A 26,726-nucleotide genomic window follows, 5' to 3' on the forward strand; every position below is an offset into this window, starting at 1 on the left:
AAAGATGTCCCTAACCCTGAGGGCAAACTCTGTTGGGAGAGGGGACGTCGTTCTCTAAGATTGCTTCAAGCTGACATGGGGGTGACGTTCTTTTTAGGGGCTCCTGTGAAAGCAAATGATGGTAGGGTGCCAAATGGAGGCGAATTTAATTAATCCAGGCCAGTGGGTACAAGATGATATAGCTTTAATATAAAAGCACACTCACACACCCGGAGTTTAGTGATCCACCATAAACCGGAAACAGGAAGCCGCTCCAGTGCCTGCGCGTCCCAATTAATTAGTAAAAACATTTGTTTGAGGCTGTCCCGCCCAAAAAGGAGGGGTCTCTCTACAAAATAATCTTAAGCAAGAAACATAGGCTAAATGTTTTAATAATTATTTTATCCTAAGGAGTCATTTTAATAATTATTTTATCCTAAGGAGTCAAAGTCTTATATTAGAAATAGCTTGGCTAAGTCATGGAAAATAACTATGACTATTTAGTCTTCAACTCCATTGAAGACATGAGAAGGGAGATAATATTACTTGAGTAGGCAGAAAGTGCTATAAATGACAGAGACAACTGGCTACCTGGGCAATCACCCAAAGTCTCATTTGTAACATTGGAGCAATCAACTTTGGCTAAGGCCTAGAGTAACTGACAGATCATTTTTGGAGGCAGGAAATTTTTCAGAACCATCTTACCCTGTCTTGCCAAGATTTACCAGTCTTTTTCATGTATTCTGCTTGTCTTATCTGAACACCATGCATTTTGTCAGTGACCAAGGCATGGGAAGTTCCTTTCCCAAAAGCCAGTTTTGCCAAGAAGAAAACAAGCTTCAAAGTGGAGTGTCTTTGGTGCTCAACATTCTCTCAGGAATAGATCAGTGCTGCCAGGAGCAATCGTGTCTCATGTTAACAAAACCCAAAGTTATTTAAATGCCATGCTCTACAGTTATTTGAAGTGGTTGAAGATACCTATCTATGCAGAATATAATCCTTATGCATCCAAAGAACCTGATTAGTCTAACTATAAGATGACAAACATGGATGACTATTAACCTATGAATCTTAATACCTATATAACTTAAAGACTAAGACTTCATATTAGAATATTAAACAATCTTTAAACAACTGTGCAGTAAATGAACACAATGACCTCAAAATGTAAACAATGTATAAGTATCTTGATCAGAGGGAGAAATGTATAGTGCAACATGATAAATATATCCTAAAATTTTATCAATATATAAAATGTCTTAAATAAAGGTAGAAACATACATGCATACAATATGACAAAATAACTTTGCATAGTTATTTGCATAGTACAAATATTATAAACAGAAATAGCATATTCAATGTAACAAATATAATTTGAATTTGTATCAATATATGAGCATCTATACCAGTGTAAATTACCTATAAAAATAGCTCACAAGTATTTACTCTATTACTATTATTATTAGTGTGAGTAAGTGCATACTAATCTACCTATTATCCCACTCAATTTCCTTTTTATTTTTCAAAGAGATCCCTGAGCCTACAAAACTTTCCCCAACACTATACCAGTTATAATCAACAGGTAATTGATGTCCCTAACCCTGAGGACAAACTTTGTTGGGAGAGGGGTTAGGTCGTCTTCTCCAAGGCTTCTAAATTATCAGTTCCTGGGTATGCTGTTATCAGCCATTCTGGTCGTGAGATAAAACCAGAACAGCAGCTTGGGCAAGTAGTAATTCTATGTCCTTCGATATCTGTGACTAGTATCTTAGATGGAACACTCTATGCCTGGACCCTAAGCACTGAACAAATGCCTGCTATTAAAAATCATTCACGGGGAGAGGACTTCCTCCTCCTCCTCTGAACATTTTACTCACATGATTCAAAACTCCTCCTCTCAATGCCAAAAATGGACGAAAATGGTGTCCCTAGGATGGAGGTTCTGCTGGTGAACAGGCGAACATACCCTAGTCTGATTATTCACTAGCTGGAAACCCAATGACCCCTTTGGCTTCAGTTTGAAGCTCTGGGAATTCATTTTATATGAACAAGGCTCTGGCTCATTGCATACCTTATGAAAAGGTTACAAAGTGATGTGCCACACAGTTCCACTTGTGAAAATTAAGCGGTGAGCCAACTAGTATGTGGAGATGACAGGTAACAGAAGCACTGCCCTTAAATCCCCTTGACAGCAGTCAGAGATTACTACAGACATCCACCATTGTGGGGTTATTAGCTTGCAAGAAATCAGATTTCATTATGTCCTATTTCAAACAAAATTTGGGTTTTGCTTGCCTCCTTCACCTTTCCCTTCCACCCCTCCCCACTCTGCCCCAGACAATAACTCATCTCCTTCCCACATTCATGTCACACATGACATCCTCCCGTCACCTCAACACTATGCCCACCTTGTAATCCCCCACCTAGCTTCAGAGGCTATACTCACTCTCACACCGATTATTTAGATACAAACATTAGAAAAGCCAGAATCTGCATGTGAGAACATGTGCCCTTCTGTCTTGGAGACAGGCTCACCTCACTCAGTGGCAAATTTTTCAGTTCCATCATTTTCCTGCAAATTTCACTTTTCTTAACTGCTTAGGAAAATTCTGCTGTATATTTGTGCCACCTTCTTACTGTTCATCCTTCTGTTGACTAGCAGCTAAGCTGGTGCCATGCCCTGGCATTATGAATCATGCAGCAATAAGCAGAGTCATGCAACTATCTCTGTGGTAGGGTACAGACTTTTTTGGGCATATGCCCAGGAGAGGTATAGCTGGCATGTGGTAGCTCTGTTTTTAACTTTCTAAAGAACTTCCATGCTGATTTCTGCAGTGGTTGCACTACTCTGTGTAGTAAGGAGGCTGCTTGTTGGTTCCTGGCTGCTTAGCCCTGAAATAATCACACAGAAACAATATTAATTAAATCACTGCTTGGCCCATTAGCTCTAGCTTCTTATTGGCTAACTCTTACATATTAATCTAACCCATTTCTATTAAACTGTATATCGCCACGTGGCTATGGCTTACCATCTAAAGTTCTGTCTTGCTCCCGTGGGCCTACATGGCTTCTCCTGACTCCGCCCTTCTTTCTCCCAGCATTCCGTTTAGTTTTTCCCCTCTAGCTCTGTTCCCCTATAGCTCTGCTGAGGGCCCAAAGCAGTTCCTTCATTTATCAATGGTAATCACAGCATACAGAGGGAATCCCACATCACCTTTGTTCTCCCGCCAGCAGTGGACAAGGGTTCCCTTACCCCACAGCCTCTCCGGCAGTTTTCTCACTTGTCTTCCTGATCATAGCCCTTGTCACGGGGGTGATGTGGAATGTCAAAGTGGCTTCTGTTTGCATTTTTAAGTACTGCCCTTTTCTATTTCCCCTTTTGAAAACTTTCAGTTCATTAGTGTTATGCCCTCCCCCATTCATCAGCAGTTTTGGGGTTTTGATGTTTAATTTTCTTAATTCCTTATTACATAATCTAGATATTTCTCTGAGTATAGCTGGCCAAGATGGCTTCCCTAGCTGTACAACAACTTTGTAATTTCCTATGGTCTTATGTGTTGATTCTGGAGATTGTATCCTGAACAACAGGAATCCCGCTCAAATGTTCTTGCCCATACCTGTAACTTGATCGTAACTTCCTAGGTTTTCCTCTATCAGGTTCAGAGTTTCAGGTTTTAAATTCAGGACTTTGATACATTTTCAGTTGATTTTTAAGCAAGTAAGACATGAGGGTCTAAGTTTACACTTCTTCCAGTTTGCTATCTCTTTCCTGAACTAATTTTCTTTTCACCAGTGTATGTCTTTGATGTCCTTTATCAAAGATCGTCTGCCCATCGTTGTGTGGGTTTATTTCTGGACTGCCTTTCACCTGCTTTCTCTGTGCTAGTACCACATTTCCTTTGACTCTCTAACACACAGTATGCTTTGTAGTCAGTTACTATGGTGTCTCCAGCAACATGTGTTCTTCTTAGGATTGGGTTGGCTACGTTGTCTTTCATGTTTCCACATACATTTTGAGATGTATTTTCTAGTTATGTGAAGACTGTCATTGGATTTTATTTTTTGACACAGGGTCTGCCTACATAGCTCTGACTGTCCTGGAACTCATCACATAGGCCAGGAAGACCTCAAATTTACATTCATCTGCCTCCCAAGTCTCAGTATTAAAGGCATGCACCACCACACCCATATTCATTAGAATTTTGACGGCACTAAATTTTGATTACATTAAATCTATAGATGTCTTTTGGTAACACAGTCATCTTCCCAGTATCGATTCTACCCATCCAGGACATGTCTGGTGTCTCCTATAACTTCTTGTCAGTGCCCTAAATTTCTCACTGTATTAATCTTCCTCCTGTGGGAGGGTCTATTCCTGGGAACTTTACTGGGGATTGCTATGCAGGTTCATTGTTATGTATGAAAGCTACTGAGTTTCGTATGTTGATTTTGAAATGTTTGTTAAACCTAAGCATTTTCTAGATGAGCTATAGGGTCTCTTAAGTATGGAATCATGTTGCATGTGAACAAGGCTAATTTTACTTGACTGTGCAAAGAATCACTGAGATGTTTAATTTGTAGTTGGCATGAGGTCCCAGGCCACACAACAGGTGCTAGCAGCTTCGTGTACACTGTAGCACGAAGACCACCATCATAATATTTTAAGTGTGTGCTTCAAACTGGTGTGTTCCTAAATGATAGATTAAGAAGTGTGGGTATAAAAAGTGGTTGGAAAGTGGTTGGCTTTCTCTTCACTTTGCAAATGAGAAGACTGGGGCTGAAGAACACAATAGATTCTGTGGGGGGTCACTGAAGCTTAAAAATGCAGTAATCGTTTGAATTCATTTATCTGCCTCTAAACGGCAAGCACTCTTCTAGATATGTTCAACCCTTAACTCGTGTGACTGTGGTGGACTTGCCTACCCTATAGATGATGTGAACGGGTATATTCTAAGGTTACCATATGGCAATAACTCTTGGTATCGCTTAGTCTGTCTTGTCCTATACTGAGCTCCATGGAGACTAGAGTTCAGCATTCAGGGCCATCTTTTAGTTTCCAGGGCTCTGCTGTGTCATGGTGTAGATGGCTTAACAAAAGAGTATAAAGCAATGAGGCAGTCTGTAAAGTGTTATTAGTGCTGGGGGTGGGCACTAAACCTTTTCCCTATAGTAGGAATTAGGCATCTGGTGAATTTCCACTGAGTTTATGGAATTTAGCTTTTGCACGGACAGGGCTTTGGACGGATCTCCCATGTGCCATGCCAACATTGTGAACTCTGAGCATTAATCAGTGTCTAGCATGTGATATTAATAGAAAAAAAAATATTTAATCCTTAGGCAAAGAAAATAAGGCATGCAACCTGAACATTCAAGCTAGTACATTTCTTCTGTTTGCAGGCCGCTCCTCCAAAGATTCTGTAGGTCAGATCTCTGTCCATGTGGATGTCACCACCACCCCAGGGACGGGAGAGCATAAAGTCACTGTAAAAGGTACAATTGGGGTTCAGATATTGTCATCTATTAATCTTTAACATCTACAGAAATTATATGAAAACTATCACTTCTCTTGTATATATTTTTAAATACAAACCACTATAGGACATGATTAAAATTTCTTCAGAAAAATTTAACAAATTCTTAAAACATCTAAAGACAATATATTGGGGACTAAATTTCAAAAGTGGATTTTATAATTAAATATAGACCAATATATCCTTACCACTCACATAATCTACTTATTTTATGCTACTTTTAACTGGTTTTCCTTGTTGTTAATAAAATGGCTCAATATTATGAACACAAAACCCTGTTTTCCAACTAGAGCTTTCATTTAATAGCAACATTTTACTAAATAGTCTTGTAATCTATTTTTATTATAGACTTAGTCATTTTAGTATCCACTTTGGTTAAAACCATCGTCTTCCAGTGTATGCTTGAATTGCACCATATTCCTAGGCTGCTGTGGCTCAGAACAAATTATGTGAAAAGTACATATGGAAAAAGTCCAAGCAGTCATGTTTATATAGGATCAAAGTTCAGCATCCTTCAGTGTGTTTTAAAAATATGTAAATATATATCAAGCCCAAAAGCTTAATCTTTAGCAGTAAAAATTTTAAGACTCTTTCTACTGGTAGCCAAAACTGAGTGGGAACATATAAACATATCTATTTAGAATTGTTTGTGTGCGTCCTGAATTAGGAAACAGCCATAGCATTCAGTATATGATGGAATTAGCAAATTAGATATCTATGATGAAGTTGTAAATACTGATTATAAGAATATTTATAATACACTATCTAATTTTTGTATAGCTATTGAAAGTATGTATGATAACATAGAATCAACTTTAATCTATTTTCTGAATATTGCATAATGGAGTTTCCCTAGTGTTTAGTATGAAAACCACCAGGGTTTTAACCTTCATTATAACTTTTCATTATAAATGTCACTCACATGAATGTCAAGTTGAACTTTCCATTACCAGGGCATTCCCAGGTATTGAGTATTTCAACCTATGGAACGTTTCCTTGTGGGTCCAGTCAGGGCACACTCAAGTACTACTTCTAGCCATGGGGAGGAAGCTAGTTTCCACAGAACAGTTTGCTGAAACTTGGCTTCTGCTTTTCAGTGATTGCTATCAACGACCTAAACTGGCAGACCACGGCCATGTTCCGCCCCTTTGTGGAAGTTTTCATGCTGGGACCAAGTCTGGGGGACAAGAGGAGAAAACAAGGGACAAAGACAAAAAGCAACACATGGTCACCGAAGTACAACGAAACCTTCCAGTTGTAAGTCGGAAACAAAACACCACTCATTTCAGCTAAAACTTACTGGAAGATTCGGGGTGGAAAGTTAAACCACATGGGTGGTCTCCTGTTCTTTGCAAACAATATAGGCTTTGATCCCTTTACTCTGCAACTGTGCACATCAGGCAGTGTCAGAGACACTGGGGACAGGTAGTAGATGGCCTTTGCTGTCTGGGAAATGTCTTTCTAGAGATGAAAGATAAAAATGTGTGATTGTCATGGTCAAGTAGAAGAACCCCAAGATAGGAGCTAAGCCAATATGTTTAAAGGAACGGAACACAATGAGAAAGAGGGCAAGAAAGAATGCCTTTGGGGAAGCATACACAAGGATGTACAATGATCACTTTTTGATGGGGCCCAAAGAGTTCCCAAATGAAGGACTGAACACCAGATAGATGTCTTTAAATGACAGTACTGGTTGTATTGAAAGTTATAGAATAGTCTAGGCAAGAGATGAAACAGAACATTCTGAACGTGATGGAAGACTTTCCATCTGAACTAATGTAGAATGCAAGCATCTATGGCATTTGAGGCCTATTAAAAACATACCAACATGTCAGTGCAGGAGGACTGTTAGGTGTCTGTCTTGGGGTTTCTATGGCTGTGAAGAGATATCATGAGCACAGCAACCCTTTTAAAAGAAAAATATTTTATTAGGTAGCCTCCATTTCAGAGGGTTAGTCTATTATCATTATGGTGCAACATGGTGGAGTGCAGGCAAGAGGAAGTGGTCCCATACTCTCAGTGTGGCTTGAGCATACATGAGATGTCAAAGCCCACCCCCACAGTGACACACTCCCTTCAACAAGGCCACGCCCACTCCAAAAAAGCCACACCTTCTAATAGTGCCACTCCCTTTGGGCGCCATTTTTTCCAAACCACCAGAGGATCTGAAGGCTAGGCACAAAAGGGTATTACCAAAGTTGGGAAAGTGAAAATTTAACAGTCCTCTTATGAGAAGCAGTGATCTTCCACGAAGGGAAACTGACGACTCAAAGCAGACACAGCAGGAAACCAATGTGGCAGAAACTCTGACCTCACCCTTACCTTTTCTGATGTCCTTATGGGAGGGCTTTTTTTCAAAAATCCACTGGAATCTGGAACATGGAAAACTCTAACATTGTAGCACCACAGGTCAGCATTCCATTGTGAGGTGGAGAGTGGTCAGCATTCCATTGTGAGGTGGAGAGAGGAATAGATCCCCCGTGAGGTGAAGATACATGGCTACAAGAAGCAGGATTCTGTTTTGAGGCCTGACCAAGAGGTCAGGTGGATGATGATTGACTGAGATGGTAAAAATGATAGCAAGAATCTTGGTTTTAATATATTTGTTTGGAGGTCCCTTGAAACGTTAAGAGGATGTATCAAATACATTATTGGATAGCTTGGGAAGTTTCTCCCTACGAATCTTCTAAATCTAAATGAGCTGACCCACAGGTGCAAAAGGAAAATGGGACAGAGCCCAGAAGATTTCTGTGCAACAAAACATACCTGTACGAGCGCTGTGCTTTGACTAGCTCACACCTTCAATTCCAGCATGCACAGGCAGGTGGATCTGTGAGTTAAAGACCGCTTGGTCTATGTAGTAAGCTCCCAGCCAGTCAAAGCTACATGGTGAGCCCCTATCTCCTACTATGGTTATCAAGAATCCCAGTAATTCTGTTAACAAATCAGCTCACAGAACTGTAGCTTTCCACTTCAGATCAAACAAGAACCTTGATCTAATTTAAATATCTTCAACATATACAACATCTATTTTCTGTAAATAACTTGGACGAAGATTCAACTGTAGTATCTTGAGACACCATAACCAGATGTCCAGACATCTGGCTATATAGTTCCCTGCACCCCACCCTTCACCTCTCTAACATGCCATCCTATACAGTGAGCTTTCTTTGGTTGCACTAGTACAGGCTAACTGTTGTTAGAAAGAAAAAAATGATGTGCCCTAGAGATGTGCACCAATTTTAGCATCTTGGGAATGATGATTTTTGCCCATTCTGAGTTAAGGCTCCTTGAAAGAAAATTTTCGCTGGGAGTCAGAAGATTCTTAGTTTCTGACAAAGAAATTCTCCCAACAGTATCCCTTACCCAGGCTCTATTACCCATTATCAATCCCAGAGCTAATAACTAGTTTTCATAACTAGTTTTCAATCTAATAACTAAATGAACATATTTTACTTCCCACCCCTATTGATATACTCACCATTAATGCAGCAATCAGATACAGGCCTCTCAAGACATAGGTTTGACACCAAGCACCATGAGTAAAAGTTTGGCTCATTTCGTACCTTTAAATCATTTTGTGTCTTTAATTCATACAGCATTCTGGGAAGTGAGAACCGTCCAGGAGCCTATGAACTTCACCTCTCAGTTAAGGATTACTGCTTCGCCCGGGAAGATCGAATAATTGGGATGACAGTCATTCAGTTACAGAACATCGCAGAGAAAGGGAGCTACGGAGCGTGGTACCCTCTTCTGAAAAACCTCTCTATGGATGAAACTGGCTTGACCATTCTTAGAATACTCTCTCAGAGGACCAGCGACGATGTCGCTAAAGAGTTTGTGAGGCTTAAATCTGAAACAAGGTCTACTGAAGAGAGTGCCTGAAACAAATACTTCAAAATACCGCCTTTGAGAATCCATAAACTCCCACTGTTTGACCCTTCCATGCATGTGAAAACACACGGGAATGTTTAAACTCACTGCATTTTGATGTTTGCCACTAATCAACCATAATGTCTACAAGGTATGTGAAAAACTTTTATACCAATTCTGGTCTTTGAGAAATCAATGTTCCATGAAGTGCCAAAATTATGATGTAAAGTGAACTATCGAGACTACCTTTTACAATGTTCTTCTCATAACCAGTTTCTCCACCATTGAAGCAAACTAAAAACTGTCTTGAGTTTATTCATTGGTTGTCTTTGTTAGATCTCTTTAGAGTGACCTATCAGACAGCACCTATGACTTCCCTTCTGTTTGCTTTAACCTCACCCGACTGTAGCCACCCTGCGGCTCCAGTTTTCTACCACACCTAGAAACGCAGCAACTTCTAGAAAGTTTGTAATTTTATAGTTGCAGATATATTGTGATGACTTTTGCATACAAATTACAATAGAAAAGGTGGGAAATATTTTATGCTGACCACTTCCCAACCTTTCTAAAATATCACTGTGAAGAAATGCTTTCGAAGCAAACTTAAACAAAGCAATGCTAACTAGTTTGTTAATGTTTGATAATATTGATGAAACTGTGTTCTTTCAAACTGCCAAGGCACCCCCCACACACACATCACATTGGTAATTTAAAAATAAAAAGGAAAGGAGGGAGTGGTAACCTGATGCATTTGCCATGGAGCAGAATGTCTCAGCTTTACCCGATTCCATTCTTTGGAAAGTCATGGACTACAAAGACAGTTTGTCTAAATTTCCTGTGATAAGTAACTTGTTGGCCAGAAAAACACTAATGCATTTATGACTACTTAACTCTACAACAAGGTATTTCTTTTAAAAATATTCAATGGTTTATGTTGAATGCAGCATTACTATATATTGCAGAGAAACCAAAAGTCACATCTTCATATATATATATTTAGGAGACAAAAACGTAAAATAAAGTCAAAGTAAATTGCTCATGATTTTGTAATTCGTGTTCTTTATATGCCCCCAAATGCAACTTGGTTACGAATACATGCATTGTCTGGATTTTTATGATTTGCCTTTCCAGCGTCTGTATCTGAATATTTGGCTGCAGAACATCCTTTTTCATTGTCACCTACAGCCACAGCTGTGAGTGGACTCCCAACACGTGCAGGAACAAGCCACTGTTACGTTGACTGTGTTATATAAGCACTCTGGTCCAGTATGTGAGGAGCAGAAGTGACTAGTGTCACCCCCCTCAACCATTCTGCTGCTGGGTCTGAAAACACACAGGCTGGGGAGATTGGCTAATTTGTGTTCAAATCTTAGGCGACTGCTTTGTTAATGACTTTTCCAAATGCCTCGTATGATGCAATCTCTGGCATATGCATTAATAAATGGATGTGTATTGAGCTCATGCAACACTTTCGGGTGTTTTGCCTACTTCTTTCATTACCTGATAATGATAAAGCACACTCGTCTCTCACCACTTACAATCCTCTTCTACGAGGATTTAGAAGCAAATAATGGGATGCCAACACTCTGCGTGTGACAATAGAAACAGCTTGGAACTAGGAAGAACTAATACAACCGCCCAGGGTGGGCTGTGTTAAACCTGTCAAGAAAATCACCATTAAACACATTCAACGTATACAGCATTACCAAAGGAAAACTTCAGCTATAGTTGGTAGTCGTTTTATAATTGAAGACTTCATTCTAGATCTCTCACGACTTAGCTTTGTAGGAGCTCACTAATGTCAGAGCATGAAACATTGGACTAAGGGTAAGACCACAGCTACACTGATCACTTCACGGAAATGATGAGCTAAGGGCACTTTTCATATTAACTAGACCACTTGTTCTAATTATTTAATTATGTGTGTATGTGAGGCTGTGTATGCTCACATGAGTGCCCCTGCTCATGAAGTCCAGAAGAAAGGAATGGATCCCCGGAGCTGGAGTTACAGGCATTGTGAGCTGTGTGGTGTGGGACATGGGAACTGAACCCGAGTCCTTCAGAAGAGCAACAAGTGCTCCTAAACACTGAGTCTTCTCTCGAGCCCCTCATTCTGCCTTTTAAATTTATTTGTGTGTATTAAATATGTGTATATATACATCCATATGTATATATACAGTGTGTATTAAATGAGTAGTGGTATGAATTAAGTCTAGTTGTTACTATCCTAAAGTGCAGGTACTAACTTTGAAGTGGTTATAAATACCGTTTTTCTATAAACCTATCCTCCAAAGACAATGGTATTTCTATTAATCTTCATTTCTCTAAAATGTTATAGTCACTGCCAAGTTTGTTGTGATCTTTTTCAACTCAGCGGCTCTGTGGTTGTGTGGCAGTTTGTTCATGTTACTCCAGACAAAACACACAAAGGACAAGTCCGGTCATTCGTGTGCTGGTAAACCTCAGGAGTGCTCAAAAATACTCATGTAAATTAAATCTGACCAAGATAAAATGCTGAAAGCCTTAATGTAGCAGTCATCATCCACAGGCATTCAGATGAATTATTCAAGGTGATCAATAAATTATCCCAGTCACATCTTGCTTGGAGTCATTCCCTTCTGGATTACTTTATAGATTAACTCTACTTTTAATAAGTCATATTTATAAGTGACATTCCTAGCTTAATGTCTTGCATTTGATCTCATTTTAATGCTTGAAAGGACATTATTCTATCCCTTTAAGATTTTGAAATTTTATAAATAAATGACTATACAATCTAGCCTTTTTAATGGACTAATTTAGTGCCTTTAATCTTTATGCTCAAATAATGAAGAATAATCATACTACTAGAAAACTTAGGGAATATACATGGGTAGGTCTGATTCTCCCCTCACCACATGGAAGGTTCCTGAGTGCACAGGACTCCTGCTCCTAGATTACCTGTGCTGACACTCAACTCACCTTTGAAGCAAGTCCTTGAAGCTCAAACATCTCTGATCAGTAGTCTCTCAGGCTCAGACATCTCTGGTCAGCTGTGTCTCTGGCTCAAGAATCTCTGGTCAGCAGTCTCTAGCTCAAGCTTCTAGTATTTGACAGGCTCAAAACCTGTGGTATGAGACATGGAAGAAGAGAGGTACCCAGTTTTTTTTTTAATTCTCTCATACAATACATTCAGACTACAGCCTCCTCTCCCTCCTTTCTTCCCAGTTCCTCTCCTCAGCCTCCGCTCCCCCAGATCCACTGTCCCCCTAATTCCCTTCAGAAAAGAGCAGACCCTCCCAGGGAGATATCCCTACTTTTAATAAATATTTTAAATGTCCATTTTTTCAATTTGTAACAACTTTGAAATGATACATTTAGATCCACCTTCCATGTTGCAGATCGCCTGCGGGTTGTGTTTGTTTGCTTGTTTGTTTCCTCCCATGGAATACAGAATGATTTTTTAAGATCCATCTATTGTTATTTTGCTTCCTCTTTCCATCTTGGTGATTATGATTAAGGATTTGACTATTTGATTAATCATTGGTCTGTTTGTCCATCAATGGACTGATAGGGGTAAATGTACATATATAACTGGACTGCTTTAGAGACAGAAGGGAACCCTATCGTTGGGCCATGGATAACCTGGGTGGGTTAACCGAGAGAAGCCCTGAGAGTGCTTACTCACGTGCACAATTTGAGAGAACTGAACTCAGGGAAGAGAACAAAACCATGGTTACCAGATGCTAAGGGATGGGAGTTCAAAGGAAGTAAAATGGGAGTTAGGAGAGCGAAAACCAGGAGATCTATTATATATAACGGTAACTATAATTAATAAAACTGTATTCAATACTTACAGATTGCTATATGCTAGACTTTTACAAATTGTAAAGAGTGGATTTTTAGTGTTTTGTCACACCAAAAATAGTTTGTGATGCTAAACATGTATTCAAAACCTTGACATGGTAATTCTACACTGCAGACATAAATCAAAACTCATGTTGTACACTGTGTATAACTTTTACTTGCCGTAAAGAAAACATGATAGTGTATCAAATCTACAAAACTGAAAATATTTCAATTTATAATACAGAGATAGGATTTCTGTGAATTACCTTAATGCCAATGAAAAGTCTTTTGTATCTTAGTATGTAAAGTGAGAAACTAAAACTTTGTAAATATTAGAACTCACATTTGGTCCTACTAACAGAAAAAGAATTTGTAAAGTTTCACCAACATGACTGCCCTCAGACATGAGCCAAACAGGATGGCACAATGAACAGGGCAAACTGGGTGGGAAAAAGCCCAGGAGGCTTTTCCATAAAGAACAACAGAACTGAGAAATTGGGAGTGGGAGAGATGGCCTTCCCTATGGAAGAGCAAACCAACTGGTTGTCCAATACCAAATGGTCAGTCCTTAAAACATACATACAAGTAGCACTTTATGTACCGAACAGATTATATTCAGGAATGTACGTGTTTGTATACCTATATGTGCAAGTTAAAACAATTAGTAAGTAAACAGCTCATGAATATGAAGGAGAGTGGGGAAGGATAGGAAGGTTTGGAGGGAGGAAAGAAAGAGAAGAAATGTAATTAAATTGTAATCTGATTCTACTGCATGTACTGGGTTTTTGGGAGCCTAGTCTGTTTGGATGCACACCTTCCTAGACCTGGATGGAGGGGGAGGGCCTTGGACTTCCCTGACTTCTCTAAGGACTGGAGAGGGAGGGGGAGGGGGAGTGGGTAAAGTAGGAGGGAAATGGGAGGATGGGAGGAAGTGGAAATTTTTAATAAATAAATAAAATTTAAGTGACATTTTAGGTGGAAATGAAGTATAATAAATTTAAAGAAGGCAGTGTTGAATAACTTTCTTTAAAAATAGCTAAGCTAGCTGGGTGGTGGTGGCGCACGCCTTTAATCCCAGCACTCGGGAGGCAGAGGCAGGCGGATCTCTGTGAGTTCGAGGTCAGCCTGGTCTACAAGAGCTAGTTCCAGGACAGGAACCAAAAGCTACAGAGAAACCCTGTCTCAAAAATCCAAAAAACAATTGCTAAGCTATATCAGGAAATTTTGAACGTGAAGAAAATAGAAAAAATATTTTTAAAGGTTTTAAAAAAATCATTTTAGAATGTGTAAGTGTGCATCTGTGTATATGTGCAAATAAATACAAATGCTTGCAGAGGCCAGAGGTGTCATAGTCCCTGGAGTTGGAGTTAAAGGTAATTGTGAGCTACCCTATGTAGGTTCTGGGAACCAAGCATGGGCCCTTTGTAAGGTCAAGAAAAGAAGCATTCTTAACCACTGAGCTATCTCTCCAGCCACCAGGAGAAATTATTAATGCTAGCATAGAATTTATGGCACAAAGCATCAAATTATCATCCTACAAAACAATGTTCTCATGCAGTATTTGCAAGGACTACTTACTGACATGATCTAGACTCACCAACTAAAAGATACAGATTATTCAAATGGGTTAAGAAAAACAAGCCTCAACTATATGTTGCCTCCAAGAACCACATCTCAATAAAGACATTCAAAAGCAGCATCAATGAAAACACACCAACCTATGAAACAAATACAACCAGCTTGAATGCCTATGTTCAGGTCTGACAGAATAGATCTCAGAACTCATGGAAAGAGATTATTAGACAAGGAAACAATTCACTAAGAATAATTCATTGTAAATATGGCTGAACCAAGTGTTGGGTCATCCAGTTAGTAAAGCAGACAAAAAGGTTATGAAAAGCCTTCAAACAACAAGGGGGAGATTTAAATACCTAAGTCCTTGTATCTTATCAGCTTATAATGCAAAAAACAAGCCAACTCCAAGAGTGACCACAAAAATTAGGCAAATTATTGAATACTGATCATTACATGCTTTTTTAATGAACAGGGAGCAATTTTTAAAAAATCAGGGAAGAAATTTACAATTTCAAAGAATCTAAGTAAAATAACAGCAGAGCTTACCCAAATATTTGGGTATAGCATAAGCAGTTCTAAAAGTTTAAAGTTGTCTGGAATTATGTTAAAGTAACAGATCTCAAATAAACAACCTAATGATGTGTCTTAAGGTTCTAGAAATCCAGGGAACCAACAAACCCAAATGCAACCTACAGCAATGATTAGTACAGGTTAGAAATGAAAGTGAGTCAGACAAAAATGTGGTATATTTACACAATGGAGTACTACACAGCCAAAAAAAAAAACAGCTTGAATTTTGCAGGCAAGTGGATGGAGCTAGAAAACATCATTTTGAGTGAGGTAACCCAGACATAGAAAGACAATTATCACATGTACTCATGCATAAGTGGTTTTTAAACATAAAGCAAAGAAAACCAGCCCACAAATCACAATCCCAGAGAACCTAGACAACAATGAGGACCCCAAGAGAGACATACATAGATCTAATCTACATGGGTAGTAGAAAAAGACAAGATCTCCTGAGTAAATTGGGAGCATGGGGGGAATCTTCAGAGAAGGTTGAAGGGGAGGTGGAAGGTAGGGAGGGGAGCAGAGAAAAATTTAGAGCTCAATAAAAATCAATAAAAAATATTTTTTTAAAAAGAAAAAAGAAAGGTGAGTCTTAAAGAGCAATATTTAGAAATAAGGAAACAAGGAAGAGATTCTTTAGGGAGATAAGATGGACAAATTAACAAAAAGAAAGATAAAACTGAAATTAATAAAATTGTTGATTAAAAGGGAACCATGCTAGTGAAATATTGTTATTAAACTATTATTATTTATTAAATTTATCCATTTATGTTACATCCCAACTGCAGTTTCTCCTCTCTTCTCTCCTCCTATTTCCTTCCCACACCTCCCCCATTCATTCCTCTGTTTCTGTTCAGAAAGGGGCAGGCCTCAAAAGGTGTCAACAAATCATGGCATGGCAAGTTGAGGTAAAACTAAGCTCCTCCCCTTCTATTTAGGCTGGGCAAGGCAATCCAATATGGGGAATAGGTTCCTGGAAGCCTGCCAAAGAGTTAGGGTAGGCCCTCCTCCTATCAATAGGAGTCCCACAAGTAAATCAAGCTATACAACTACTCAACTGTCACACATATGTAGAGGGCTTAGGTTGGTGCCATGCAGGCTCCTAGCTGTAGGTCCAATGTCTGTGAGTTCTTATGAGCACAAGTTAGTTGCCTTTGTGGGTTCCCTTGTGATGACCTTGACCCCCTGGCTCATACAATCCTTCCTCCCTCTCTTCAACAGGATTCCCCAAGCTTGGCCCAGTGGCTAGCTGTGGATCTCAGCATCTGTTACCATCAGTCACTGGAGGAAGGCTCTCTGATGACAACTGGGACAATTACAAATCTGATTACAGAGATGTCCAGTTCAGGCGACCTACCCACTATTACTAGGAGTCTCAGCTGGGGTCATCCTTGTAGATTCATGGGAGTATCCCTTGCATAAGGTTTCTACCTGATCCCAAAATGCACCCCCATCAAGATGTCTCTTACATTACACTCTCCATCCCTCCGTCACCCAACCCAATCCCCCATGTTCCCATCCCCACCAAAACTATTCTTACGAGTAGACCATTGTATAATTTGATCTCCCTATTGCAATGACTGGGATTTTGGAGCCCCTTCCCTATGGAAGGATACCTTGTTCAGTCTAGATATGGAGGGAGAGCCTTAGTCCTGCCTCAAGTGATGTGACAGATGTTGTTGACGCCCCATGGAAGACCTCACCCTTTCTGAGGAATGGCTGGGAGTAGGAAGAAAAAAGGAGGGAGCAGGAGGAGGGGAGGGAGAGGGAACTGGAATTAGTATAAATTTTTTTTTAAAAAAAGGAAAAAAAGTAGACCACATGACCCAGCAGTAGACAGCCAACAGAACTCCAACCCAACACCCAACAGTGTCTTTGGAGGTTCCTTGTTGCGGGAGGTCCTTCCGCTCCTCCAGCCTATAGCCGCTGAGATACCCGCCCATTGGGGCGTGGTCTCTCTCCCTTTAAAAAAGCAGCCACTTCCTTCTCTCGCTCTCTTCACTTCCTGCTCGGCTGGCGACTAGACTCCTTTCCTGGTTGTACAGAGGGCTGACGGTGATCTGTAAGTTTTTTCCCCTTTTAATAAATAGTACCATATTAATCATAATTCCAAACTGCTGTGGCATTGTTTGTGACTTACGTCTACACTTGGCGCCCAACGTGGGGCTCGAACCCACGACCCTGGGATTAAGAGTCCCATGCTCTACCGACTGAGCTAGCCGGGCAGGAAGTGAAGAGAGCGAGAGAAGGAAGTGGCCGCTTTTTTAAAGGGAGAGAGACCACGCCCCAATGGGCGGGTATCTCAGCGGCTATAGGCTGGAGGAGCGGAAGGACCTCCCGCAACAGTTCCTTGTCTCATAATGTTATGTCGGGGCTTTATTTTATTTTTCCCTACAAGTTTTGTATATATATTATGACTTCTAGTTTTGTGTTTTTATGGGGCACCTGAAAGTGTCTCTGCATTTATATCTGTTTCTTATACCTTTTCCTGGGCTCATTTCCTTCTGTTTGTTTTGTCCTATTCCAATTTGGTTCTTCTTTATCTTATCACATTTTATTTTATTTTATTATTTTTATTCAGGTCGCCTGTTTGTTTTCTAATGAGAGACAGAAAGGATGTGGATCTGTATGAGAGGGGAGTTGGGACTAGAAGTAGAAGAAACAATATTCAGAATATATTGAACAAAAAACTATTTCCAATAAAAGAAAATATATTTCCAATAAAAGAAAAATTATATAAAATTATATATATACACATACACACACACTCTAAGACAAAGGTACATGATCTAACCACTTGAAAGTAACACATAAAATAAGTCAAGTATATTGGGATAGTTGGCAATGAGTGGGGTAAGAAATGGAAAATGAAGATTTGAAAAAATTGAAACCTCATTATGGCTCCCTGAATAAGAGTAGTATAATGACAATTCCAGACACCTGCCAACACAAGGGAAATTGTACAGGTCCTCATCAGACGAGGAGAGACAGTGGCTCCTGAGAAAGGGAGAATTAATTGCATCCAGGGACAAGGTTGCCCAAGCTCAATTGGTCATCCATGGACACATGTATATGTGACATGCAACATTAAATAGACTCTGGAGGTAGCTTATACATGTGGACCTATACACATATGCTTATGTACATACATGTAATAATAATTAAAGAAGAGCTCATGAATTGGGGAGGGAGAAACACAGGAGGAATTGGTGGCGGAAGGAATAGTGGTTTTATGTTTAATAAAACATTATTAATAATAATATTTATGAATAGATTCTCAAAAAAATTAAGAAACTTTAAATATTTTAGAAAACAAACATGTTTTAAAGCAGTATAAATTACTCCTCATCCTTTCTATAATGTTTTATTTGAATCACAAGATAAACCCTTGAAATCACTATTAAAAGAAAAAAAATCAGAGCTGGTGGCATTCTAATTTTAAGATCAATGATCTTTAAAAATGGCTTACTCACAAAAGCTTCAGCTCGTACCAATAAATAGTCTCCCTTTCAAATATGAACTAATTCTGAGCACTATCAAATGGAATGGCTTTCTTAACGAGTTTTATTTGAGAAATTTTCAAATTTCACAGAAGCAAATTCCAAGGATTCATGGGGTTTTTTAATCCCATGATTCATCTCTTCTCCTGTAGAGTTCATCTTGGCAATGCAGATGGGAGAGAACCAGATTCTCACCATTCAGCTCCTACTGCTACCGTGGTAAACACAGCACATTAGTTAGCAATGTTATTAGTTTATGTTATTTTGAAACAAATGTTACTTAAAATTGATTATTTCCATTGTCATTGCTTATGAAAAATTAAATACCAAGTTGCAGTAAGAGGAAAAATACTGAAATACTTTTTTGTTCAAAATTATTTTATAATTCTTTTATTCATAACACTAGTCTAAAGGTAAGTATTTGTGAGACATGTTTTTAACATTTTACTTCCTCGAATTAGACAATAATGAGGCACCCAGGGATATTTCGCCTTCATTCCTACCTATAGCTTCAGTTACCATCTCCCCCCTCCCCCAAGGATCTCAGAACTTTGTACTACTTGGTTCTGAACATTTCTACGGCCCTCAGTGTCCATAGCCAATTGGTTACCCGTATTTCAACATAGAAAACTGACCACAATAGCTTTTCTTCCATCCTGGCAGCCTCAAATCTTTCTTTACAAAGAAATTGCCTCTAGGGACTAAGCAAGCCAAGAGCTCAATGGTGTGCTGTCTTCCCGAACTCAATCAATGGTCAATATTTATCTATTTAACCGTACTAGACACCTCCCAGACCTGCCAACATTGTTAGCTCTCCACACTTTGTGTTGCTACCAAAGTCTTCAGCCCTTTCCTCTTGAATCCATGCACCCTCTCCTTCAGTTCACTCTGTAACTTTGCTGCTAAGTATGTCTAAAAAGTCATTGCTTAAATACTAACCCACAGCAGCTTCGCATTGCCACAATGACAAAAGTAAAACTAACCCCGTCCGAACAGGAACCCCTGGTGGCCCCTGGCACCTCTTACATTCTTCCTGTTCATATCCCTCTCATACCCCCAGCAAGGATCTTGGCATGAGCTGCTCCCTCTGCCTAAAAGTTCATTTCCTCCATTGAACATCACACTTCCCTCATTTAATTTCTCCTCAGCTTTGAGACCTCATCACAATTCCTCTTTAAAGAGGAACTTTACCTGGCTCCAAGTTATCGAACAATAGTTTCCTCTTTCATGTCTGTGTTATGTTATTTTTCTCATAGCACTAAATAGCAGAGGCAATTATATAAGTGTATGAATATCTGGTTAATATTTGTCTGAATGTTCTCTGTCACCAAATACACACTAGATGCTCAGAAAGCTCGACTAGTTTTGTCCTGCTCATTGTGTTTCAATACCGTACCAGAGGATCCCTGCTGTCTTCTGGACATGATGCGGTTGTTGTACAGATGACAGCACTGTATGTAGCTGGGAGGGTTTATGAGAGCCCATCTCTCCCAGAGGTTAATGGTTGCTTGGGGAGGGGTTGTCACTTTCTTTAGTGGTATAGCCCCTGATAAGTTATCCATGCCCTCCTACCTATACTCATGGAAGAAGCCCTACTTAAATTCAGTGGGCCACATATACACAAACCCATATACATGCATGCTTGCACACACATATATACACAAACACATATATGCATATACAAACACACATGCACACACATGCCAACATGGACATACATGCACATACATGCACAAACATGCAAACACAAGCACATACATATGCACATTCAAACATACACATACAAATCAAATACACACAAACACACACATATAAACACACAAGCACACACACATGCATACAAACACACGAGTACATACCAACACACACACATACACTCACATACATATGCACACACAAACACACAGAAAGACTCATGAGAGGAGGATGGAGACTTCTCAGGAAGAGGGCCTCCCACAGGGGAAGGGAGAATGAAGGAAGGAAATCTGTGGTGGAAACTAAAATCCATTACATACACATATAAAACTATCAAACAATAAACATTTTTAAAGTCTCAACATAGCATACAGCATCTAGATATTATCTCAATATTCATAGTTTAAATGCTGTCCCAAGGAACATGCCTATTTCCACTACGAATCTTTCATGTGCACCTAACATGCTCTCTCCCCTCCATGGTGCTTCTGGCGCCAGAGCCGAGTTTGTTGCTCATTGGACCACAAAGCGATCTTGCTACAAAAAGCAGCTAGCTTACTCAGTAATTGTTTTTACTGTGAGCAAATATTCTGCACAATATTTTAATTTTGTTTTTAATTAGCCTACAACTGTATGTCTTTATGGGTTATAGTGCAATGCCATTTGCAAATGTATGTTCTGCACAATAACTAAAGCAGGTATTTAGCATATTTTTAAGTGATGGTTAATACAGTATTTAATCATCTGTGGTAGGGGAGGAAGGGTCTCACAAGAATGCTTACACAGTTTTCTTACATAAATACAAAGACTTGGGGAATTTTTTTAATTTGTAGTTCTTATTAAACATGGTATGAATTCAAAATCCCTAGTTATTCCATGATTCCTGATGAGAGCACTAATTGGGTTGAGCACATGCCTCCTCTAAGCATTGTATCGCAGTAAATATCATTTATTCGTTTTAATTGCTATATTTTTATTTAATTAGATAAGTGAAAGTTATTTCAAAACCACCCTTCCTAAGTGTCTCCAGTCCTGTGCTTTGTCAGAGGAATGAAGATTACACTGAGATGGAGGGGAGGTCGTGGGTGGGGGGTTGGGACTCATCTGTTTGGTGGCAGCAATGGTACAAACTGTTTCAACCATTTTAAGATGCTACCTGCTGAGTTCCCTCTGGAAACCTGAATCTATAGTTGCTGGGAATCATGGAGATGGTTGGCCCATGGCTCTAGGGGTACCATGTGCCTTTCAATTCCTGAGAAACTGAGGCGCCCCCTCGGATGGTGGAGCATTCCGGGTGCCTGTGTATCTCTGTATTCCCTAGAAGTCAGCAAAGTATATCAAAGCTTGGCTGAACAATTAATTAGTCTTAGACATTAGGCCCATGTGCCCCACCTAGCTTGCAACCATCACTGTATCCTGGCAACCACCATCCTGTTTTGTGTAAAAAGTCTGATTGTTTGAAATAAACTTATCTCAGCCTCAGTCTTGCTGAGACCTCTCTGGCCCAGCTGATTGGCATGTCCCTCCAGCCATAATCAGATAAGCCTGACTCAGTAAGAGTTGGCATTCACACATAGAATACTGGAACCTACTGTTTTGGATTATCTTCTGTTCAGATAGCAAAACCTAGAAGAATAATGAGGCGTATGATCTGAACATCCTGGACACCCAAAAGCCGGATCCTGGCTCAGTATTAGCCTTCATGTTTTGGGTTGTACCTTGTTGACAGACAGCAGAGCCTCAGACGCTAAAGTAGAAACTCCCCTGAGACCCAAGCTCAGATCCTGGCTCAATATTAACCCTGAATAATTGTTTCTGATTCTATTTTCTGGTTTCTAATTTCTGAACTCTGGTTTCCACTCTGTTTAAGTGAACTTAAAGAACTGACTTCCTGAGAGTATTAGGAGACATTAGCCTATGTGCTGCCCTGGTATACGCGGGTACTCTATTAAGTACTAGTACCTTCCTCCCCTACAGAAAATTACATTTGAGTAATATTAAGGAAAGAGCTTTGTGGGGTTGAAATGGAGATTTAGACATACTCCTGGTTATTTGATCAAGAAAGGCTTGGGTTAAACAGAGAGGAGATGGTCAGTTAGAAAAAGAAAAGCTTGTGACATTATCTGACTGATATCTTGTCAAAACCACGGGGCTTTGGGAGTTGCAGCTGAGTTAAACATGTGATAAACGACAGTTCTAAGAAGAGCAAGTGTGCTGCATGCTCCCAGGCATCTCAGGGGAGAGTATCAACCAACATCCTTGAGGTGGTTTTTGTCTACCACCATGTTGCTGGCCGCCACTGAGCTTCAGATGGATTTGTCCCTAATGAGCAAACATGGGAAAATCTGACAACACTTGAACAGACTTCTGATGTCCCTCATAAACTAACTGTTGAAGCTACACAAGGAACAAACACAAGCCTATTTCCCCATGTCGAAAACTTTATGCTCCTTTTAAGCGATAAGTCGTATATGTGTGTTTTCATATCGTGTGGGTACATACTCATGTGCGCAGGCCACAGGTTGAGGTCCCTGGAGTTCGCCAATTGACTACATCTGTCTCTAGCCTCCTAGCACTGGGGTTATAAGCAGGCACCACCTAGTCCGGCTTTTAAGAGTCTTCTCTATCTCCCTCCCCCACCAGTATGTGCACATATGCAAGTGAGTGCTAGACAAGAGCATTGGATCGCCTGGAATTCCAGTTACAGGTGCTGGTAGGTGATGAAAATCAAAAAGGAACAGGATTTTGATGATGTTGATGATGATTGGTTTGGGGGAATACCAAGGATAAACCTAGGGCATCTGTCTGCAAGGCAAGAACTCTACCACCGAGCTTCGCCCCCAACCCTCAGGCTTAGCTTTTACATGGCTGCTGGGGATCCAAACTTGGATCCTCATGTTTACATGACAGGCAGCTTACTAACTGAGCCATCTCCCCAGCCCCACACTGATGTGGTTTTTTATGACTTATGGAGGTACGCAGTTCTAGCTCTAATTTTTCCTATGCAGTTACTGTTTAGATTGCACAGATTCTGACACGATAACAGGAACAGAGCTCATGGGAGTGGCGTTCTTATTACAATACTTTTCTGGGTTCAGACTGCTCACTGATGACATTGGTTAGGGAAGTGGGATGCATGGGTTCCACAGTGGACTGCCAATTCCTAAACCCTTCACTATGCATGCCTCTTTGCTAAACCTACCAGTGAGGAATGTAGATCTTGCTGCCCAGTGAGAACGGTTGGCTTTGGAAAAGATGGATTTCAAAGCCCACAGAGCAGTGTCTAAATCCTTCTTTCCAGCCGGGCGGTGGTGGCGCACGCCTTTAATCCCAGCACTCGGGAGGCAGAGGCAGGCGGATCTCTGTGAGTTCAAGACCAGCCTGGTCTACAGAGCTAGTTCCAGGACAGGCTCCAAAACCACAGAGAAACCCTGACTTGAAAAACCAAAAATAAATAAATAAATAAATAAATAAATAAATAAATAAATAAATAAATCCTTCTTCCCCCTTCAAAAAAATCTTCTAGCTGGTAAGTCCCGGGAAAACACAGACTAACCAGATCCTCCAGTGTTCTTTGGGAGCCCTCCTTCAGGCGACCACATAAGACACCCAGCTCCCTTCTCAAGACAGCATCTGCAAGGGCCATAGTGCATGCAGTCGTGTATGTGTGTGAGTGTGTGTTTGTTTGTTCAGACAGGATTTCTCTCTAGTAGCTCTGGAACTCACTCTATAGATCAGACTGGCCTTGAACCCAGAGATCCACCTGCCTCGGCCTCTGGTGCTGAGATAAAAGACATGCACCCCCCTGCTCAGCTCAATTAGAGGAAAAATATTCTCTTAATAACTTTCTTTCAAATGTACTGACTGTGTAAACATTTCCCTTAACTGTTTAAAACACACTCGCATGCACACACACAGATGTCTGAGCTGAAATTTATTCCAACCTCTGTCCTGAGCTTAAGTCCCTCAGCCTTTGTATCTTTTCTTTAGCTAGCTCCTCCTTTCCTTTAAGCTCAATGGTCACAGGAAACCTTAGCAAACCCTCCCCACCCCCTCATCCCCCCACACACACTTACCCTTTGGTAACCCATGTGCCTGCCTGCTTACCTATTTCTCCCAGCACATCCATGGCAAGCCAGGGCAAGGGAGGCACAGACAGCCTGGACAAATCAAATGCCAGCTTAGAGCTGTACCAATAAAGGAAGGGTATGGTTTTAGCTTAAAGAATCACTTCTGTTCATATTAAATTTTAATAGCCCTAAGAATGAACTACATCTCCCATCATGTGCAGGAACACTCCACTAATTCTCCACACAGACAGAAAGCCTGCTTTATGGCAATTAGTAACAAGAGTGTACTGGCCTGCTCTCCAGTTTGCCCACGGTGACTGAAATAAGCTGATGGATGCTTCGGTAAGGAAAAAGGCACAGTAGAGACTCCTCTCTATAAAACACCCACTGAAGATAAAACATGTGGTGTTCGCGTCCTTGAACCGGAAAGCTTGCTTTTTCTTGTTTTGTTGTAATTACTGCTATTTAAATAAAACCATACACTGAATAGTAGCTGGATTTTTGGTACCATGGAGACTCAAGATTCGAGAAATGAACAACTCACACTTACTCCATACCTGCAGCAAGTATGCAGTTACATACACTGTCACGTGACTGTGCTGACACCTAAAGCAAGCCCATGCAGCAAGGGCTGCCTTCCTTTGCAGATATATCCACTTATTCTGCTAGTGCCCCACCAAGCAGGTAGTGACCAGCACTCAACAGCTGATGGTACAGCCTTCATCTCCACAGCTGCTGTGTGAGCCTTGATGTCCTCTTGAGGCTGGGGGTTCCGATGGCTGTGAGCCAGTCATCCTGATGGCTAAGTCAGGCTAACCCAGCTTAATGTCAGTCTAGGTGGCCAAGAGACTTCATCAAAACCCACACAAACTCAGCATAGTACATAACAAGACCCTATTCACTGGAGAAGGTTGGAATAAGACTCTGGATTGTAGCCAGTTAAACTTAATATGGACCAGACACTAGCAACCCCTATCCCGTGACTGCCTGTCCACACAGTCCCTGGAGCTGCGCCCATGGCCATAGAAAGGCACATAACCCTTACCTATCGGATTTTTTTCCAGCCAATATCACCCATGGCTAGCTGCTCAAATATTGCTTCTTGAGTCTTCCTCAACAATAGGCAGTCTCGGTGATGGTGTGCCTTGGTTCCTCCAAGTTTTCTACTGTTCTTGGTGGCCTGTGGGCCCTGAGCATGACACAGCTCGGCAACACATGTGGCCACAAGTATAACGCATGAGTAGTTCTCACAGTCTTAGTTACTCTGCCTAGAGACAAGAGAATTCTGCGGTGCCTGCCTACTAGACAAACACCATAAATGAGAACTATGAACCTATGCCAGCCTAGGAAAGGTTGCAGGGACAAATCGTTCAAGGTCAGGCTCTCGGGTTCAATATTTACAGCACAATGATAATATATTAAGGAAAAGTTTATGCTTGCCATGGTATCCACCTAAAGGTCACCGTAGAGAACGTGAAGCAGTGACAATAGAACAAACATGGATTCATGGATCCACAGTGCAACGGCCCTGGGTGATATCCAGTGTTAAAGTAGAAACTATAGGGTAGAAATAAAACCAACCTGCTTAGAACTAATAGAAGGACAGGAAACCTCCCATACCTGCCATCAGAATAAGTGCCTCATCTTTAAATGCCTAGACTGTGTCAGATATCAACAAGGACCAAACCCTGAGCGCCTTCAACAGTGAAAACAGGTGCCAGAAATTGAGCGATAACGATCAACGTGGCAGGACTGCCAGATGACGAATTTAAAACACCTGCTTTAAGGAAACTCAGCAAGCATGAACAAAACAGATATTTCAATATTCCAATAGAAAAGCATAAAGATAAAGAGGTAATAGAAGCCAGTCCTTCAGGTATGCACTCAACAAACCTCAGGTGTACCTGCATTCTTATAGATGAAGGGGGAAGAATTAGTGAGGTGGAAAGGAACTGAGAACACAGCTTCAGAAGAAAGAAAAGGTGGAGTGCTAAGGATAGTTATCAGTAGGGAAAAGAAGAAACCCCATAGTCGCCATAATAAACCTTGAAAAAGGTAAACACTCACTTATTTGGTGTGTGGAAGAACTAGAGAATGCTAAGGAA

The 26,726-nt window shown here is 40.4% G+C and overlaps 1 protein-coding gene and 1 non-coding gene across 4 annotated transcripts in view; one reads left to right on the top strand and one right to left on the bottom strand.

Moving 5' to 3' along the window:
- The window catches only part of Unc13c (unc-13 homolog C), a 462,492-nt gene extending 451,646 nt beyond the window's left edge, over nucleotides 1-10,846 (top strand). For all 3 annotated transcript variants that reach the window (XM_013346384.2, XM_026778986.1, XM_005347631.3), the window contains exons 31-33: nucleotides 5,377-5,469; nucleotides 6,608-6,767; nucleotides 9,110-10,846. In XM_013346384.2, coding sequence (XP_013201838.1) covers nucleotides 5,377-5,469; nucleotides 6,608-6,767; nucleotides 9,110-9,395 — 539 coding nt within the window. In that variant the 3' untranslated portion in view covers nucleotides 9,396-10,846. The remainder of the gene's footprint in view (nucleotides 1-5,376; nucleotides 5,470-6,607; nucleotides 6,768-9,109) is intronic.
- A 6,662-nt stretch (nucleotides 10,847-17,508) lies between these two features.
- On the bottom strand, nucleotides 17,509-17,581 carry Trnak-cuu. The gene has a single exon. It is a non-coding gene; the product is annotated as a tRNA-Lys (tRNA).
- Between the last annotated feature and the right edge of the window lie 9,145 nt (nucleotides 17,582-26,726).

This window comes from Microtus ochrogaster, chromosome 5 (assembly GCF_000317375.1).
Source record: "Microtus ochrogaster isolate Prairie Vole_2 chromosome 5, MicOch1.0, whole genome shotgun sequence".
Classification (NCBI taxonomy): Eukaryota; Metazoa; Chordata; class Mammalia; order Rodentia; family Cricetidae; genus Microtus; species Microtus ochrogaster.